This window comes from Sminthopsis crassicaudata, chromosome 2, assembly GCF_048593235.1.
Source record: "Sminthopsis crassicaudata isolate SCR6 chromosome 2, ASM4859323v1, whole genome shotgun sequence".
In the NCBI taxonomy this organism is placed as follows: domain Eukaryota; kingdom Metazoa; phylum Chordata; class Mammalia; order Dasyuromorphia; family Dasyuridae; genus Sminthopsis; species Sminthopsis crassicaudata.
The window spans coordinates 631,766,815-631,786,122 of NC_133618.1; the positions used below are offsets into that span (position 1 = coordinate 631,766,815).

At 36.3% G+C, this 19,308-nt stretch overlaps 1 protein-coding gene across 2 annotated transcripts in view; it reads right to left on the bottom strand.

The window, feature by feature from the left end:
- Window positions 1-19,308, bottom strand: part of SCAPER (S-phase cyclin A associated protein in the ER) — a 370,936-nt gene that overhangs the window by 319,411 nt on the left and 32,217 nt on the right. For both annotated transcript variants that reach the window (XM_074296499.1, XM_074296500.1), the window contains 3 exons: window positions 16,090-16,287; window positions 6,362-6,462; window positions 4,796-4,912 (listed from right to left, as the gene is read on the bottom strand). In XM_074296499.1, coding sequence (XP_074152600.1) covers window positions 4,796-4,912; window positions 6,362-6,462; window positions 16,090-16,287 — 416 coding nt within the window. The remainder of the gene's footprint in view (window positions 1-4,795; window positions 4,913-6,361; window positions 6,463-16,089; window positions 16,288-19,308) is intronic.

The window sequence follows — 19,308 nt, forward strand, 5'->3', positions numbered from 1 at the left end:
GCAGAACAACACGTTCTCTACCAGAACAACGCGTTCTCTACCAGAACAACACAGCTCTGCCTGAACCTGCAGGACTGGAGAAGGAAGTAGCAAGGCTACTTAGTAAGCCAGGAGACAGGAGCAGAAAGAACAGACATGACTTGTATTTGTTCATTTCGTTCTTTCCTATTCTAGTAATTATAACTAAACTTGTGATCCCTAAGAGACAATCATTTTTCCAATATGGATATCAATGTAATTGCTCAAAACAGAAACCAGAAGAATTACAATACATGTAACAACAAAACATATATATGTCCCATCTCTTATGAAGACTGGCTCTAACAGTGATTCAATCCAAACAAGGAAACTCTTAAAAACATAATTTAAAGTGCAACTTGGTAATCATGAAGGGTCATTTGAAGTACTTATTTTAAAATGAAAATTTAAAGGACTATTTTGATCATTTAATGACAAGCATTCTTACAAAACCTTATCACAGTAAATAAATACTTCTTAAACAATATTATGTCCATGAAACTATGTCAGCTATGCTAGGTATGCCCCTTACAAAATACATACAATGCAGATTTTGCAGACTCTTCTATAAAGTAATTATTCATGGGGCAGCTAGGTGGCGTAATGATAAAGCACCAAACCTGAAGTCAGGAGGACCTGAATTCAAATCTGGTCTCAGACACTTAACACTTCCTAGCTGTGTGACCCTGGGCAAGTCACCTAACCCCAATTGCCTCAGGAAAAAAAATAATAGTAATAATAATAATTATTATTATTCATGTCTCCCATTTACTTTAAAGAAATTATTTTAAACTACTAAAATCTCCCACTAAAGTCCTACTCCCACACCAAAATATGACTTGCAATTAGTCTTAGTTCTCAAATACTATGTCAATCTTTGGCAAATTTTCCAAAGAAGAAAGGCTTCAAGTAAGAGTCCTTTAATAGATTCCATGCCTGATATTTAAGAGATAGCCTGAGTATTAAAAAGTTTATTACCAGAAATTTGGATACCAACTAAAGGGTAAATTATTGTTTCTTAGCTAAAATGACCCATGAAACAAAACAAAAACAAGAGGGGTCCTTTCCCCCCAAATCTGACCCTCTTCCTCATAGTCACACAGGCTCACAACCTAGCCGTCATTCTCAACTTCTTACTCTCTCCTGCATACCCAATCAATTGCCAAGTACTACTGATTTTACCTTTTTAATCTCTCTCAAATTTGCTCCCTCTCTCTCCCAACACTGTCACCACCCTGGTCCTGATCTTCAATCACTGAAATAATCTTCTGGTTCATCTCTGAATCTCAAGTCTCTCAAGACCAACTCCCACTCTGCTGACTAAATGGCGATATCCTAAAGGTCCTTTTCACTTTCCCTGCCCCACTTCCAATAAATCTTGGGGCTTTCTATGACTCCCGGGATCAAGTATAAAATGCTTGCCCAGAACTCTCTACCTCTTAACTTCCGTGACTTCATGCAGTTCCAGCTAAGTCTCACCTTCTACAGGAAGCTTTCCTGACAGCCTTGAATGCTGCCACCCTCTGACTTAATGAACCCCAGACTGTCCTGTTTCTCTCCACTTGTGCTTGGCTGCTGCATGCTGTCTCCCTCACTGGGAGCTCCCTGAGAGCAAGAGGCACATTTTGCCTTTCTTTGTGTCCCCAGCACTTAGCACAATGTAGTAAATGCTGTAGGCTTGATTGATAGTACCAAAAAAAAAAAAAAAATACAAAATTTGATGAGAGGGGGAACCATAGAGATAATCCTGTCCAATGATGGACTACTGATTTAGGACTGGGGCAGAAGGGTTAGAGGGGAGAGCTGAAGTGTAGCCAAGAGGGACCATCCTTCCAAACCTAGATTAGAGGTATTTACACTAATACTTCTCATTTAAAAAAGTAAATTGGCAAAGAATAAAGAACCTAACCATAGAAATTTAATGGGAATAGGGAAGACCAGGGTTCACCTTCAGAGGACACTGAAGTAAAAAAATATTTCTTCTACCCCAAAAAGTAATGTGAAATGGCTCATTGCCCAGAAAGAATTTACAGAAAAACTCAAAAAAATTAAAAATTAAGTGAGACATATTGAGGAAAAAATAAAAGTCATTCAAGAAAAATAAGATTATAAAAATAAAAGTTAACCAACCAGAAAAGAAGATACAGTCTTAGAGAAGAAAATAATTCTTTGTGCTGAGTCTAATGAACAGGACCAGGAGATCATTATATACTTAAACAACAATCTATATGATGATCAATTCTGATGGACGTGGCTCTCTCCAACAATGAGATGAACCAAATCAGTTCCAATAGAGCAGCAATGAACTGAAACAGCTACACCCAGCGAAAGAACTCTGGGAGATGACTATGAACCACCACATGGAATTCCCAGTACCTCTGTTTTTGTCTGCCGGCATTTTTTATTTCCTTCACAGGCTAATTGTACAATATTTCAAAGTCTGATTCTTTTTGTACAGCAAAAGTTGTTTGGACATGTATACATATAGTGTATTTAATATATACTTTAACATATTTAACATGTCTTGGTCAACCTGCCTTCTGGGGGAAGAAGTGGGAGGAAGGAGGGGAAAAGTTGGAACAAAAGGTTTTGCAATTGTCAATGCTGAAAAATTACCCATGTATGTATCTTGTAAATAAAAAGCTATAATAAAAAAAGAAGAAAAACAAAAAGAAAATAATTCTTTGAAAATTAGAATTGGGCAAGAGGAAACCAATGAAGCTATGAGACAAAGAAGTAGCAAAAAAGAATATAAAGAGTGAAAAAAATAGAACATAATGTGAAATATAAGAAAAACAATAGATCTAGAGAACAGATCAAGAAGATAAAATATAAAAATAATTGGACTATCTGAAAACTATAACCAAAAAAAAAGAACCTTGACACAATAATGCAAGAAAATTGTCCTGGAGTGAGAGAATAGGAAGAGAAAATAGAAATAGAAAAAAAAAAAAATCCACTGATCACCACCTCAAAGAGCTCCTATGTAGAAAATACATAGGAATATTATTGCCAAAATTTGAAATCCCCAATTCAAAGAGAAAATTTTACAAGAAATAAGGAAAAAAAACCAATTCAAATATGCTGGACCTACAATTAAAATTGTACAGGACTTAGCCACCACAATAAAAGACCTCAGGTTCTGGAATCATATCTATGGACAACCAAAAGAAGTAGGCCTATGGCCAAAAATGTCATATCCAATAAATTTATCTATAATATTGAATGAAAAAAATGGACATTGAACGAACTTGCAGATTTTTAGGACTTTCTTTCAACCAAACCTGAACTCAATAGACAATTTAACATAGAAGAGTCAATATCAAAGATCAATTTCAAGGAACTCAACATGGACAAATTATTTATGTTTTTTACATGGAAATATATACCATATGTTTAAGATTGACATCAGCAACTGGATAGCTCAAAAGAGACTGGGGCAGAATTAAGGTAAAATACTAATTATGTTATATAAACGAGGTACAGAGGAAGAACAGACAGAGACATTAGAGGGGAGAGGGAGCTCCTTGGTTCTGAAAATCTACTCTAATCAGGAATGGGTTAAATAGGCACTACTATATATACTATGAAACATTATAGTACTCTTCAAAATCTATAAAAAAAGAAGGGGGGAGGGATGGTTGGAGGAGAAAGCAAAGGGTGAGGGAAGAAGACAAGGGAGAAATCCCATGAGTGGGGGGGAGGTTAAATAGTAGCAAGGCAAGTTAAGAAGCAGGATTAAAGCAAATAGTTAGGGACAAGGACAATATCTGTGTGTGTTGTGGCGCACATATGTGTATATATTTATATATGTATACATAAACATATCCTTACTTAACTATAGCCTACTTGGCAGAAGTGGGGGGAATGAAAAGAGGAAAAAAAGAATAAAGTAAAAGACTATACATAGCAGAGAACACAAGAACAACCTACAAGGAAGTGAAGAAAAGATGGACATTCATGAATATAATTTCTTCTATTATTATATCTTTCCTGAACTGGTAATTTATTGTTATATATTTTGAATCTTTCCTGATGTTTTACTGGGCACAAGACAATGTATTGTTTTGTTATGTTTTTTTTGCCTTTCTTTGCTGTCTGTTTTTTAAAAAATTATTTTCTTTAATAAAATAAAAAATAATTCATCAATAAAAATATATAAAATATTAAAAAATAAGAACATAATAAATGTTTTACTCACTCATGAGGAAGTTAAGTGATGCTATAGATAGACTGATGGACCAAAATTGGGAAGACCAGTTCAAATATAGCCTCAGGTATTTACTAGCTATGGACTCTAAGCAAAACATTAACCTTCTGCCTCAGTTTCTGCATCCATAAAATGCGAATAATAACATTCTCTACCTAAATTGTTGTTGTGAACAAGAAGGTAATATTTGTAAAGTGTTTGGTACAATGCTTGGTATAGAGTAAAACTTAATAAATGCTTATTCCCTTCCTTCCATGGAACATTACAATCTCAGAAAAAGTAAATTACAGATAGCATAAAGGGCAAGGGAAAGGTGAACAGTTAGCATAGATGGGCAGTGTTATATTAATAATGATAGCTTGTATAGAACATGAATGTCCAGTAAAAGAGAGGCCCTGGAAATAACTTCAGAATGAGGCTGGAGACTGTTTCCTTGAATAATCTACATTTTTTAATGCTAATCGAACAAAAACAAAGCATCTGAAACCTTGGGAGGACACATGAATTCATTGTGTGGGATGCCCAGGAATAGATCCTCACAGTTTTGAAAGATTCTTTCCATCTTACCCAAAATTTAAGCTTCTTCGAGCATTTGATGTGACATTGATTCTATCTGTCGATGGGCTGGGAATTACATGACGTCCTGGAGACATTTTCTTTACTTCCCATGCCAATGAAGTCGGTCTGCAATTCAAGAAAAAAATTAATGCATTAAAACTGAAAATGTAATAGTTTAGCTGCATTTTCATAGATCAAAATATGACCATAATTTAAAATATCTATGAAATGCTGCTCAAGTTGCTGTTTGGTGGCAAAGAATCAAAAGCGGAAGGGATGCCCATCAATTGGGGAATAGCTAAACAAATTATGGTATATAAAACAGAAAGTGCACAACAGTAAACAGAAGAAAACCAGCAAAGATGGACAATTCTGAATACAATATGTAGCATTTATTATATATATTTTCTTGAAGAAGAAATTTATGGTTCCATGTTTTGAATTGTCTCATATTCTACTGAGCATATGACAATGTTTTTTTCTTTTTCTATTTTGTATTTAAGTTTTAAATAAATACATTTAAGAAAGAAAAAAAAAACAAATTATGATATGTGATTATGATGGAATGCTATTGTGCTCTAAGAAATGATGAGCGGGATACTCTCAGAAAAACCTGGAAATACTTCCATGAGCTGATGCAAAATGACATGTACTGTGTTCAGAGTAAGTGCTATATTGTAAAATGATCAGTTGTGAATGATAGTTATTCTCAGCAACACAATGATCTGAGACAACTCTAAAGGACTCATGATGAAAAATGCTATCCAATACCCAAAGAAATGAAGGTATGTGAATACAGATTGAAGCATACTTTTATAACTTTATTTTTTGAGGTTTTTTTGGGGGGGATGTGGAGGTTTGCCTATGTTTTATTTCACAAATGACTCTTATGGAAATGTTTTGCATGACCACACATGTATAACCTATATCAAATTGTTTGCCTTCTCAATGAAGGAATGGGCAAAGAGGAAAGGAGAGAATTTGGAATTACTGGGGGAAAATGAAATACTAAATAGCTCCCAACAAATTCTGCTCAACAGGAAGTTTAGCAGGATACTCCTGAAAAACATGTCTGGCTTCATGTTCTAAGACAGACCTATTCCTAGTAATAGCTAAGAATTAGCTTCTATAGACTGCTTTATGATTTGCGATGTTTTACACATGCTATCTCCTTTGCCTCTATTATAGCATACTTAGGGAATCATGACTATAGCAATTAAGAGAATATCTGGTCCTCAACCCTCAATCAGATAGGTCTTTCCTGACCTGGATTTCTACAAGCCACTCACTATCCTACTCTCATTTTTACAATTAGTAATACATCCCATCTGTCAAATAAACGGAAAGGATATTATACTGAAAAGTGTTCCCTTGACACTGAAGTCTAGATGATGTGACACCATATTAGTAGGTTTCCAGAATTTCTAGCTAGAAATTTTCAGAATGCTTAGAGGTTCATGTCTTAGATCCTATTATGCCATCTTAGAAGAATATGGAGTCAAATTCAGCTGCAAACCTCTACCTTTACAACCAAAAATGGTATTAGTTAACTGTGTCAGGCCAGAGTATCATTACCTGCTTTGAGCATCTGCCTTCTCCAGTTTTTCTTGAAGCTGTATCCAATCAATTAGTGCTTTAAAATCTCTTACGTAGTTATCCAACATCATGAGTACCTCCTAATTAGGGAAGAAAACATTTCTTATTTGAGAAGAACAAAAATCCAAGGAAAATCCAGTTGTTAAATCATACTTCTTGGGAACCAAACCTTTTTTTTTGTATTATCCTACATATCCTTCCAGAATTTGCCTATTTAGCAGCTATATAGGGAATTGGGAATATTCAGAGGAAGAGTTTAGAGAATATATGGTATCAATGCTGTTTTGTTTCAAAATCTTGAAAAATGGTCATCCAAGGTCAAGGGATGCAGGCAAAGATCTTCTATTCTGCAGACAATGACCATGGGCAAGTCCAAATGGATACTTGCTGGGTGCAAGTGAATTAAGTAGGATCCTTCAATAATTATGGCCCAATTGCTAATTAACTATTTTTAAATTACAACTCTCTGAAATAAAATTTGAGAGATCGTAATTATTAAATCACATTACTCTTGATTAAAAATCCCACATTAGTTAATTTAACCTCTATCCAATTCAGAAAGTATAAACCTGGAAAACTAACTAGGTTAGTTAGTTAAAACAAAATTGCCAGCCATATTTGAATATAAAATATCCATTAACAATAGTATGTAAATTGGCTAACATGAAAATATGTTTTACAGGATAATGAGTACCCAATATCTCTCAATAGTTAGGGAAGGAAGGAGAGAGAGAATTTGGAGCCAAGAGAAAGAGCTCTTCACTTGGGAACTGAGGTATTTTCCCTACGCAGATTTCAATCTAGGCTTTCAGTGAGTCTCAAATGAGATAAATGGTAGAAATCTCTTTAAAACTGTTAAGTCGTGTGCAAGTCAGAGAATGTCTTTAAGCTCTCCTCCTCAGTCTCAGCCTTTTCCCTACAAAGTGGACTCTGGGCAGAGCACAATGTCTCTGTGGGCCTCTAGATTTCTCCATCTGAACTGAAAAGAGGCCGGAGGTCAGGAGACAGACCTGTCTTTATGTCCTATGTGATGATGCTTGTCAACCCAGGAGCTCCAGTTTAAGGCTTAACCACCATTTACTCTTGTCATATACTTTGGCATTCAAGGTGCCCTGTCATGAACAGCTAAAGCCTGTGGCTGAAGTAGCTCAGTCTCTCTATGCACTGACTTAGGACTAGTCTCAAAAACATTACAGAGCCAAATAAATATAAATGGCATTGCAACATCTTTTATTCAGGAAGCCCTGACTTCTTTTATTTTAGTAAAACAAAAAATGAGGAGTAGATTTTTAAAAAAAATTTATTACCTCTCATTCAAAAAGCTCTTTCTCACACTACCACAGAACAGAATATAAGATCTTATAAGTCTCAAGGAGAAAGAAAAACAGAAGCTTAAAGTATTCAGATTTAGGAAGGAAAAATTCAACCAACAAAATGACTTCCAGTTGAGACCAAGGAAAGGAAGTGAAGCATTACGGAGATGGTGGCCTAATGTGCTGCTGCCAAGCCCTCTCCCAAGGGCACACTGCATCATGACTAAAGAGGAAATGTCTGGGCGAGACTCTGAGTCCCCTCCAACTCTGGGGTTCCATGAGTCTATGCTTTAAAATACAGCCTCTCAGTTGTCAATGAATTTCCAAAAACAGAAGAAATTTAAAATGAAAGTCTCTGACAGGGAATACTTCTGAAATCAGCTTATATAACCCAGAAGAAAAGATTCCTGTGCTCTATTGCACACATCTGCCATAATTAATTAACTATAATTAATTGTTATTTTACTTCTAATTCTCTTCTTTAGATAATCTGAAATTACCCTAGTGTGACACCATGTAATGTTCATCTGGCAACAATTATACCTTGGACACAATACATTCATAGTTGGGTGGAAAGAAAATTTTTTGGGAAAAATAATAACAGAACCTTCAGCTGAAGTCTCTGTCCCATTCCTAAAGGAGGAGTGCATGACTGAACACAAAGAAAATGGCCACAGCTGAACTGAAGTGCATAAAATGCTGCAAGTATTTGGGATTTATTCACCATTAAGAGTCTTACACACCATTCTTCACTACTGGAAAAGGCTCATTATTCTCGTTAATAATAATAATAATAATAGAAAATACCAAGCAGCTATGAATATTACTGATATTTGGTTCAAAACCCAATGCCTTTCAGAATAGTTTTCAATCACCTTTCAGCAGCACTGAATTTTCATTATAATTCCATATCAATTTATAGATTGTGAAGTACAGACTCAAGACAAGGAAGGTAATAAATACAAGCACAATTTTGAAAATTTTGGTACACAACAACATTATTTCATATTTAAAGTTATACTTCTCTTAAAACAAAAAAGCACTGTTTTCTTCCTATCAAAGGAATTACCTGCCAATCACAGGTAATAAAAGTCAAGCCCAATCAAGAAAAGAACAAATTAAGTATTTTAACAGACTGTCAATTTCATGAATACAATTTTTACTCTTTAAATTCATTCCACTTAAATCACTCACATTAGAGATCAGAAAGATTTCATTCAGAATAATGTACTAAGGAAGTTTGCTACTGATTTCACTTTTTTGTTGCTAAAAACTGAAGAATGTACAATATAAGCAGTTGCATTTCTGATGCTACAGTTGGCCCACAGAAAGTACACTGATGGCTTAAACAACCTATTTTAAGGAATGTTTAGCTCAACATTATCAGAAGGGATCAGAGCACGACCACGCAGCTGTAATCCGAGTCATGTTTTAGGAACAAGGGAATACAAACAAGACAAGCAGCTGGAGCGGCCCCATACTCACTGATGCACATCTTTCTCCCTAAAGCTATGAAGGCCATTTTGTCAAGCAGGATGAAGCTGAACAAAAGTAGCTCTGAAAGCAACATTACAGGCATCCAGATAACGACATATAGATGTACAGCTAAAATTACCAATTAGTTTACCAATTGGCTGCAACGGATTCGATTGGTTTGTAATTCATTCTAGTTACTGGCGCATACAGCAGGCTGGTTGGCGCCATCCCTTTGTCCTCCTGACACATAATACCGGTGCTCAGACCCTGGGGCCCAGGACATCCCTATGGTAGTACGTGCAGTGAGATATACCCGATGGTGCCGGAGCAAAGGAGACTTTCATCATGTAGCAAGCAAGGGCCCAACAAAAGAAAGCCTGCATAGAAGTAGGAGCATACAAAATTTTCAGTAAGTTTTAAGAGTCATTATTTTTTTTCAGAACTCAGGCCCATCCGGAAAGAAAATGTCCATTACATATGCGTTCTACTTTAAGTCACACTTCTGAAGGGCTTCTCCCATCTACCTTGAGATAAGCTTCCACATAAAAAGATCAGGTCAAGCAAAACCCATGCATTTATTAAAATATTAAGATTTTTAACTGCCAAGATTTTTAATTGCACAACAGTTTTTAAGTGAAAAACAGTGCTATGACACTATATGCAGGCATTGTATTAAATGTCTTAACAATACATATAAGTGGGTTTCCTGAATTAGGACTTTCCTGCTTGCTAATGAAACCATCTCAATGCAGGACTTGATTTCATTTCATATTCTAATTTATTTCTAAAATCCTTTACAATTTGACCTGATTAATTTTTTTTGACCAACTAAAAGTTCTATATTTACTGACAAAACGGATGACTTGCCATAACTACAAAAGATCCAAAATCATGCAGAAACACTATTCCATTTCCACTATGGACAATCTTGGGATGTTAAGTTGTCTAATGAGAACCAAGTAGCAAATAAGAGTGGTTTGCTACTTGATCAAGTATAAGGAACCTTATTTAAATATAAAAAAATCTTTATGGACGCCACCATCACCACCCCCTATGATAATGGTAGTTCTATCACTTTTCTATCTGTTGTTTGAGAAAATATAGAGGGACCAAAAAAAGCTATTAGGAATTCACTAATATTTTTAATGAATTTGAATATTATTAATCAATAGCTTCTAAATACATTTGAAATAATGTATTATACATTAATTATACAAATAATACATGTAATAGGACAAGACATTTGATCAGTCCATATAAGCAATGTATGTTTGTTAAAATGAGTCATATTGTATATTTTGCTTAAGCTAAAAACTGACCCAAACACCAATATTTGGTGGTCAAAGGGGTTAGAAGAAGGAATCCAGGAAAACCAGGAAGAGGAAAGGAGAGAAGGAAGAGCATTCCAGGCATGGTGGACAGCCAGAGAAAATGTCCAAAGCCATTTGGAGTGTCTTATTTGAGAATAAGCAAGTGTCACCAGATCACATTGTTGGAGAGGAAAGGGGGAAGGCTCAGCAAGATGTAAGATGACTAGAAGAGTAGAAGAAAGGGCCAGGTGGTGACATAGTCATATCTGCCCCTTAGGAAGATCAGTGTGACAGACAGGCAGAGACCCGTGAGCTGACTACTGCAGTAAGAATGAGGTGATGATCACCAGTACTGGGTGGTGACAGTGTCAGGACAGTGTCAGGCATTATGTAGGTAAGACAGACAGGACTTAACAGTAAGTAGAATATGAGAGCTGGGGGGAAGAGAGGTTTGCAAACCTAGGTGACTAGACAGAAGATAGTGGCATTCTTGACAATAACAGCAAAGCTTGGAAAGGGAAGGGTGACCAGGAGAGAGAGGAGTTAAGCTGTAAGATGCCTCTGGGGACACCCATTTAGAAATATTTAAGAGGCAGCTGGAGATACAGGGCTAGAGGCCAGGAGAGAGCTTAGGGCAGACAAGCATCCTTGAGAATCACCAGGGCAGAGGCGATGCCAGTCTGCATGAGAGCTCATGAGAAGCCCAGGTGGAACCATAAAGAGGGAGACGAGAAGCAATCCCAGGGCAGAGACCTGGGAACCCTGGTGTTTAGAGAGTGTGACTGAGACAAAGATGCAGCAAAGGAGACAGGTGACTGAGAACAATGTCTCCTAAAGGAGCACAGCCAACAAGACCATGCTAAAAAGAGGCAGAGTAAATGCTCGGAGAACAAAGGCCAGCCCCATCACTCCTTTCCTTTCGACTTCCTCCATCCGGTTTCCAATCACCCAACTGGCCTGAAACAGCCCTGTTCCAAATGACTGCACGGAGCTGGAGAAGGTGGCTCAGCTCTCCTCCTCCAGATTTCTCTGCTCAGCATCTTTTCCTGTAGGAGCCTTCTCTGGGTTTGGTGACTCAACTTTCTCATGCTTCTCCCCTCACTGGCCTGAATACGGTTTGTTCCTCTAGATCCACACTGTGTCCCAGGCCCTCTTTGCTTCTCCCTCTCCACATTCTCTCAGAAACCTCATTGGGCGTCCTCATCCGTGCACTCCAGGCCACTCTTCACTGGCCCTGGCTAGGGGACCCAGAGTGCAAGCTGAGCAGCAGCCTAAGACTGAACATGTCATCACTATTTATTGCAGTATCTTAAGTATGAACAACATGATAGACATTAAATCATGCTACTATTTTTATTAGGTCCTTATCTTTTTGGGGGTCACTAAAGAAGTTTTTGGGTCTGATTTTTAATTCAATTTTCCTCATAATGCCTAAAGCACAAATTACTGTGCAATTCTGTATAATCTAGTCCTTTGGGGCAATGTAGATGCCAATTTATAAGCAGAAATGTCTGTACAATTCAAGAAGGGAGAAAATGGACCTTTAGTGAAGCACTTGGGAGTCCACCTTCCATAACACACATAAACTATATGAACACAACTAAAAATGCCTTTTTACAGAAATAAAGACATCCATATATTTTGAGAAACATTCATTGTTCATGAGAAGGCCCTATTACCTCTAAGATCAAATATAAAATCCTCCGTGTTTTTTAAAGACCTACACAGACAAGACGCTTTTTACATTTCCAATCTTCTTTCATTTTATTCCATTCTAGCAATAACACTGGCATTCTTGGCTTTTCTCACTTTAAAAAGTTCATCTCCCTACTCCATCCATGCCTAGAATATCTTCCCCTCCTGGCTTCCTTCAAGGCTTAGCTCATCTCTGAATCTTCTGAGAAAGGCCTTTCCCTCATGCCCCATTTTGGCACCAATGATTTCCTCTGAGCTTACCACCGAGGTACGAATATGCCTTGCATATGGAAAATGGTTTGCCTGCTGTCTCTCACCTATTAGAATGTGCCTATTAGAATGTGATCCCTTCACAAGTAGGACCTTTTGCCTCCCTTTGTTGTCTACAAAATTACTTAGCACAGTGCTTGGCACACAATAAGCACTAAATAAATGCTCAGTGACTGGCTGAAGAGAGAAGAGACTAGAACCAAGAGAACCATTTATACCATAACAACATAATGAAGAAAAACAACTTTGAAAGACATGAGAACTTTAACCAAAGCAACAGCTGACCATGACTCTACAGGAACTGAGAAGCAGCTACCCACCCCCTGACAGAGACAGGAGGAATTCACCATGCAAACTAAAGCATGTGCTTCTGGGTATGGCCAATGAGGGAATATGTTTTACTTAATAATATAATGTATATATATGAGTTACAAGTGTTATAAGTGTTTACATTTTCTTTCTTTTGGAGAGCAGATGAAAAGGAGAGGCAGTAAGAGGGAGAAAAAAATGCTTTTTAATTGAAAAAATGATCATAAAAAACAAAATAATCAAAATATTTTCTAAAACTTAACATTAAGGGTAGTGTGGAAGGGAGAAAGAAGTTATAAGAGGGCAACATGAAGCCTGGAATAGTCACTCATGAATGAAACTTTGACTTGGTGAGAGGAAGAGGAAAGAAAGAATTATTATAGGATGATTATCTCCACATTATCCTCAGGTCTTGTTTAATAACAATCACAAGTGACATTTATATGACTTTAAAGACCAAAACATAGTAGGTACTTAAGAAATACTTATTGATTAATCAATTCTATAGATTGTCTCTGGCAAGCTGCTGGTAAATCCATCCTTTCTATAACAGAGGCCTACTACTACTGCCTAATGCTAATTGTTTGAGTTCCTTCAAAAGAAATATCTTTGGGGTACTCAGAATAATAACAAAGATTTTTCTACAGACCCTGTTTTTAAATGGGGGAAAGAGGAAATTTTCCCAAAAGAAAATCGCAGTAGCTAATTTTCACAGAAAGTATTATTTAACCTTTGTGATATTGTCCTTATCTGTTGAGAGCACCAAAAATACATTCTTCTTTGGTTCATACTTTGTTCCTAATGTTTGAAAGAATCCTAATGTTCCACAAAGAGTTGTATTGCTTTCTTATTTATTTGGAACCAAAATAAAACCCAGAGCAATAGCTGCAGACTATTTGCTTGAGGCAAGGTATTATTATCCCCTCCTTTACAAATAATGAAATGGAGCCTCAGAGACTTGAAGTAATTGGCCCAGGGTCACACAGCTGATAAAGGTCTGCAGCTGGATTCACTATGGCCTTCTCACACCCAAGTAGTCCTCCATCCACCAGGTCCTGATGCTTCCCATGCTGTGGACTGGCCCATTTCATTGAACATGACATAATAAAAAGTCAATCAAGAGTCAATTAGTCAAGCAGTTAACTAGCATTCATTAAGTGAGTGCCTGCCAACTAGGTGCCAAACACTGAGCTAAAGACTAGAAATATTCTGAAGAGGATGGGTGATAAATAATCTTAGACTTTGGTTCAGCCCTAGGATCCACTGAGTTAGGGTAACAATTAAGTAAGCACTGGACATGGAGTCTGGGGACCTGAATTCAAGTCCCAGCTCATCTATTCGAGCTCTGTTACCTTTGGCAAGCCAAATGTTCTCAATGGGTTATGGTTCCCTCATCTGCCAAATGAAATGATAGTTAAATTGTTTCTAGGTCATCAGCCTAACTTTCTCTGGTACTAGGATTCTAAGGTATTCATTAACTTCACTATGACTAAGGATGGTCAGAATCCTAGGTAAAGCAAATGCAATCTGGAAAAAAGATGGTATTTCCTCAATGTAAAAATAGATTAGTTTTCTATCAATAACAAATTTCAATTCTTCAATCTGTCACTGGGTCTCTCATTTCATAAAAATGGGCACTCACTCCACAGAAAAAAGATATCCCACAATTTGTAACCACATAGCATCAAAAGAATATTGACATTAATTTTTTTTACATAATTTTTTTTTTACATAAGCACATGTATAGCCTATATTTGATTGCATTTCACGGAGGAAGGAGGAGAGGGAGGGAGAGAAAGAAGAATGGAATTAGGAACTCAAAACTTCAAAAAAAAAAAAATTTAATTAAAAAAAAAAAAGTCAAACCCTAGGAAGGAAAAAAAAGCCAAGATTTTTTTTTTGTCCAAAGTGAAAGGGTAGGAGCCTTAAAACACTGCCGTATTTCCCAAGTTTATACCCAACCTGCTCTCTTCTGCATACCTCACTTTGCATCTGCAACAATCTCTCCAAGATAGAAATATAGCTAGTACAACATAAGGGGTTGTTCACTCAATTATATATCATGGGGATGAGATTCTTACAAGTCAAGAATCCAATTACACTCCAAAACAGACTATTTTTCCTAAACACAAAACATTTTCTGTACTAAAAACATAAAACTATGGTAATCTAGCCACCAATTTGGAAACCTTTAGCTACTGTTCATTTTGAAACCTGCTTTTGCTATTTATACACTAATTTCAAACCTAATTTGGCTGTCCTTGATTTAGAAGGAAAAAGATTCCTGTGATAAGCTGTGAGTTCACTTTAGACCCTATTTCAAAGACTATATAATGATTTCCAGAGTTTGTTGAGCTTTTTATCCATGTTTAACGTAAAAAGAACAGTTGTCTCTAATATTTCCATAAAGATCTACTGTTCTGGTTGTTCTCAACTTTTATGATAGTTTTATTCATCATAGAGCAAGATCTTGTATAATTTATACTTATTAAAAGGCTCACGCAATTGAATTTTTATGCTTTGTCTCTGTTTAATATCCACTACAAACACAAGGTTATCTAAAATTAGAAAGCACACCTTACAATGACATCCCACCCAGACGTTGTTTATGTTTGGCCATCAATCTCACTTTTTCTCCCAGCAGAGTGAAGGAGAAGAGTGATAGCTATCTTAACCCAGAGACTGCGTGGCCCAATGGAGACATAAAACAGGGAACCAAAGAATGTGGCGAGAGAGCAATCTCGCCAGCGCCCCCTGCAGCCCCAAAGGAGAATGCTCTTGGACCTGGCCTGGCCAAGAGCGAGCCTGCCTGGTACCACAAGCAAGAACAAGGGCAGCGAGGCCCGGGGAGGAGTGCGCTCCTCATCGGGCCGGACTGTGCCAGCTGAAAGGGATGAAGAGGGGTGTGGACAAACACAGAGCCACAGACACAAATACACACATAGAGACACAAACACAAATACACACACAGACACAAACACAGAGACACAAATACACACATAGAGACACAAACACAAATACACAAAGAAACACAAACACAGACACAAATACACACATAGATGCACAAACGTACACAGACACAGAGACACAAACACACATACAAATAACACAGACACGCAATATAGACAAAGAGAGACACTAATACACACATAGACACAAATACAGAGACACACAGACACACAAATGCAGAGAAACACACATTTTTTAAGTGGAAAAGGGGCAAAGTAAACTACAGGATAGCTTTGGAGTAGTGGCAATATTAGTTCCAAAAACATCAAGCCAATAATGTTAAGACAATAGAAAATAGAACATTAGACCTCCTAATGAACCTTACCTTACACTCCACCACACTCTGATCTGATTCACAAGTAACATAGATCTCGTCTACTGCTCTTCGAAGATTGTCAAAAAGGAACGCCCAGTAGCGTGCTCTCAGATCAATTTTCCGAGGATGTCTTGTTTTAGTGGGACTTTTCTCAAAATGTTTATCTCCAGCTGAGGATGGTGTTATTTTACAGTCTACTGTAGCATTCTAAAGAAAATTAAAAATATATATATTTTTATTGTCAAGAAATAGCAATTTTATGTAATACGCATTTAACATATTTAAACACGTTTAGATAAAATGTTTTTCTTATTATATATGTTAAATGAAACAAAATTTCTTGTCATAAAACAAAAGAGGCAGTTTTGTAATTCATTATTTTGTTTCAAATATTATTTGGTGACTAAGTCATATTCAATAATTCAAAATATTATGAAAATAAAATCACATATATGTTTCCTCATTAAATGGAATACAAATCCAAAGATTCCTCACTCCGTGTAAATAAGGCTGGATTCTTAAAGGCTCAGTTGGTGTAATTCAAGCTCTGCAAGTTCCTACCACGTCAGAAATGCTTCCAGGTTGCTAACTGATACATCCAAGGACCAGATCAGATAAATGTGGAGAGGTGCATTCCCAAAACAATGTGGTGAATTCTTTGGTCATAGCAATTCATAACATTATCTACTAAGGCACAGAGGGCTTGGAAATAGCATGTGCTGTGACTGATCAGTGTGATTATACCCACAAATCACAAACATATGCCAAGTACAACGCAGATTTCTATCCACAAATGTTGAATAGAAGTCGGAGAGATATGGATTTAAATTCCACTTCATAAACTTAATAGTGATATGATCATGGACAAGCCCCTTAATTTCTTTAAACCTGGCCCTCATTTGTGAAACACAGTAATACATATGGTACTTACCTCTCAGGGCTGCTATGAGGCTCAAATGAAAACAATAATGCCATGATACCTATAACAACTATTTTCTATATTAAAACTCATTTCTTTGCTTTAATTTAAAAATGAGAGTTCACAATAATCTAAGAAGTTTTACAGCTATAATCAGTGCCCTAACTTCATATTAACTATTTTCCCCTTAATAAATAATAACTACAATGAATACAGGAAAGAAACAAACAAAAAAACTATGAGCATCGTTAGAATCAAGAATCCTAGATAGATAATTATAACTGAATAATGGATTGAAATTGTATTTGCACATGTTTAAAGAATATACAAAACATTACTCAATCATCTGGTTAAAAGTTCCTTTTTATAAATGAAATCACCTCCTTCTATTTAAAGAATTTCAGAAAGTTTTTACAGACTAATGGATAAAAAACAAGATTAATCTGAGAGATAAGAAGACAAGGATTACCATTGAGTTATCTAAGTGAAAAATACCAAACTATTATTTCCCCACGAAATACAAAATAATGCTGAATTAACATTTAAAGGACTTCTCACACAGGCATTGTTTGATGCTAGTTGGGTGTGTTACTGGAAAAAAGCCGGATTTGCAGGAACTCCTACCACAGGTGTTATGCCCTTTAATGTCGTGTTTCAGCCCTGGGCTATTAGTGTTAGGTTGCTTTCCATCCATCACAAACACTCTCTTTCCACAGGGGAATCTTCTGTAACTGTACTACTGATCTCAGAACTGAATCTACAATGAAACTAGAACCATTACTACCAAAAACAAAACTAAAAACTCAAAGTAAGATGGGTTCTTTTTCTCTCTTTTCCAGCTCCCTCATAGCCAACTTCATTGTCCTGGTAGAGAATCCCATCAGCTCATCACACCTCATCAGTCTGGAGACCAAATTTCAACAAAGTATTATCCTTTATTTTATATTTCTAATTGGCAGATCATTAATTTTTTCTATACAGCACTTACTCAATTTGTCCATGATTCTCTCCTTCTTCAGACTTACTTTGTCATCATATAATTGGATCAGAAAGAAGGAATGAAATCATGAAAAATGGGTTCTAATACTGGCCTACCAATGACTAAAAACATGACCTTAGAAAGATCACTTGCCCTTCAGTTTCTTCAACTGCAAAATGAAAGGGCTGAATTAAATAATCTCCAAGGCTCTTCAACTTAGAAAAGTCTATGATTTATGATTGCAGCAAACACTGCCCTCATTAGAGCACCCTTTCCCTTAAAAAAAATCCATCTTCATCTCCATCAAAATTATGGTAGTCCTACAATGTCCTAGTTTGCCATCTCACTGTGGATCAAATATCATTGCTTCAAAGGGCTTGGAACCTACCTGCACAGCCTCCATATACAACAACACAATTTACTCCCTATACTTCAACAAAAACTGTCCATATACCTAGAATATTCAGTCTTAAACAAGTCTCTCTCTCCTTTTATTTAAAAAGCTTCTAGAATTCTACCTTATATTTCCTATACAGAAATACAGAAAAGCAGAATACCAGTAGGTCTCCATCAATCCATATTCCTTTGTGGAACATAGAACCTCAATAGCAATTTTTCATTCATCCTCTATGTTAAGTACCTAGAGTTGTCTTACTGAGAGATGCACTCTACCTTGATTTTATATAATGTGAATTTTTCAGGTATTAGTTTAATGTTCCTACTCCATTTCTCTAACTAATCTCACCCCCTTTCCTTGTGATACAAGATTATCTAAGTATTATATATCTAAAATAGTAAACTACTTAGGGGTAGAGATCAGTCTATGTAACTCAATTTTTATTGTGCATACTAAGACATAATTGTTCCTAATATGGGCCACATTTTCCCCCTAAATCTCCTTGTACAACACCTGAGTATAGCCAGTTCACAGGGCCAACTTAGTTTTCCCAATAGCATGAAAGGTATCAGCAACAGTTAAACAGTGTTTAAGTGGAACAACTGAAAAAGCAAAGGATTTAAATCGAGAAGACTTGAATTCAAATTTCGCTTCAGCTACATATCAGCTCTATGTATGTGACCAAATCACTTAACCTAGGTTTCAATTTCCTCATCTGTAAAATGGGGATAGTAGCATCAATCTCATAGGGTTATTAGATAGACAGATGTTTAAAAAAAAAGTTTGTAAACTTTAAAGTATAATATATATGCTATTTATAATTGATATAATTATTGGTATCATTAGCAGTAGTATGCAGCCATACTTGCATATTTAAAAATTCCAGAATCAAGGGCTCAATACAAAAAAAAATATCAATAAATCTCTAAAATG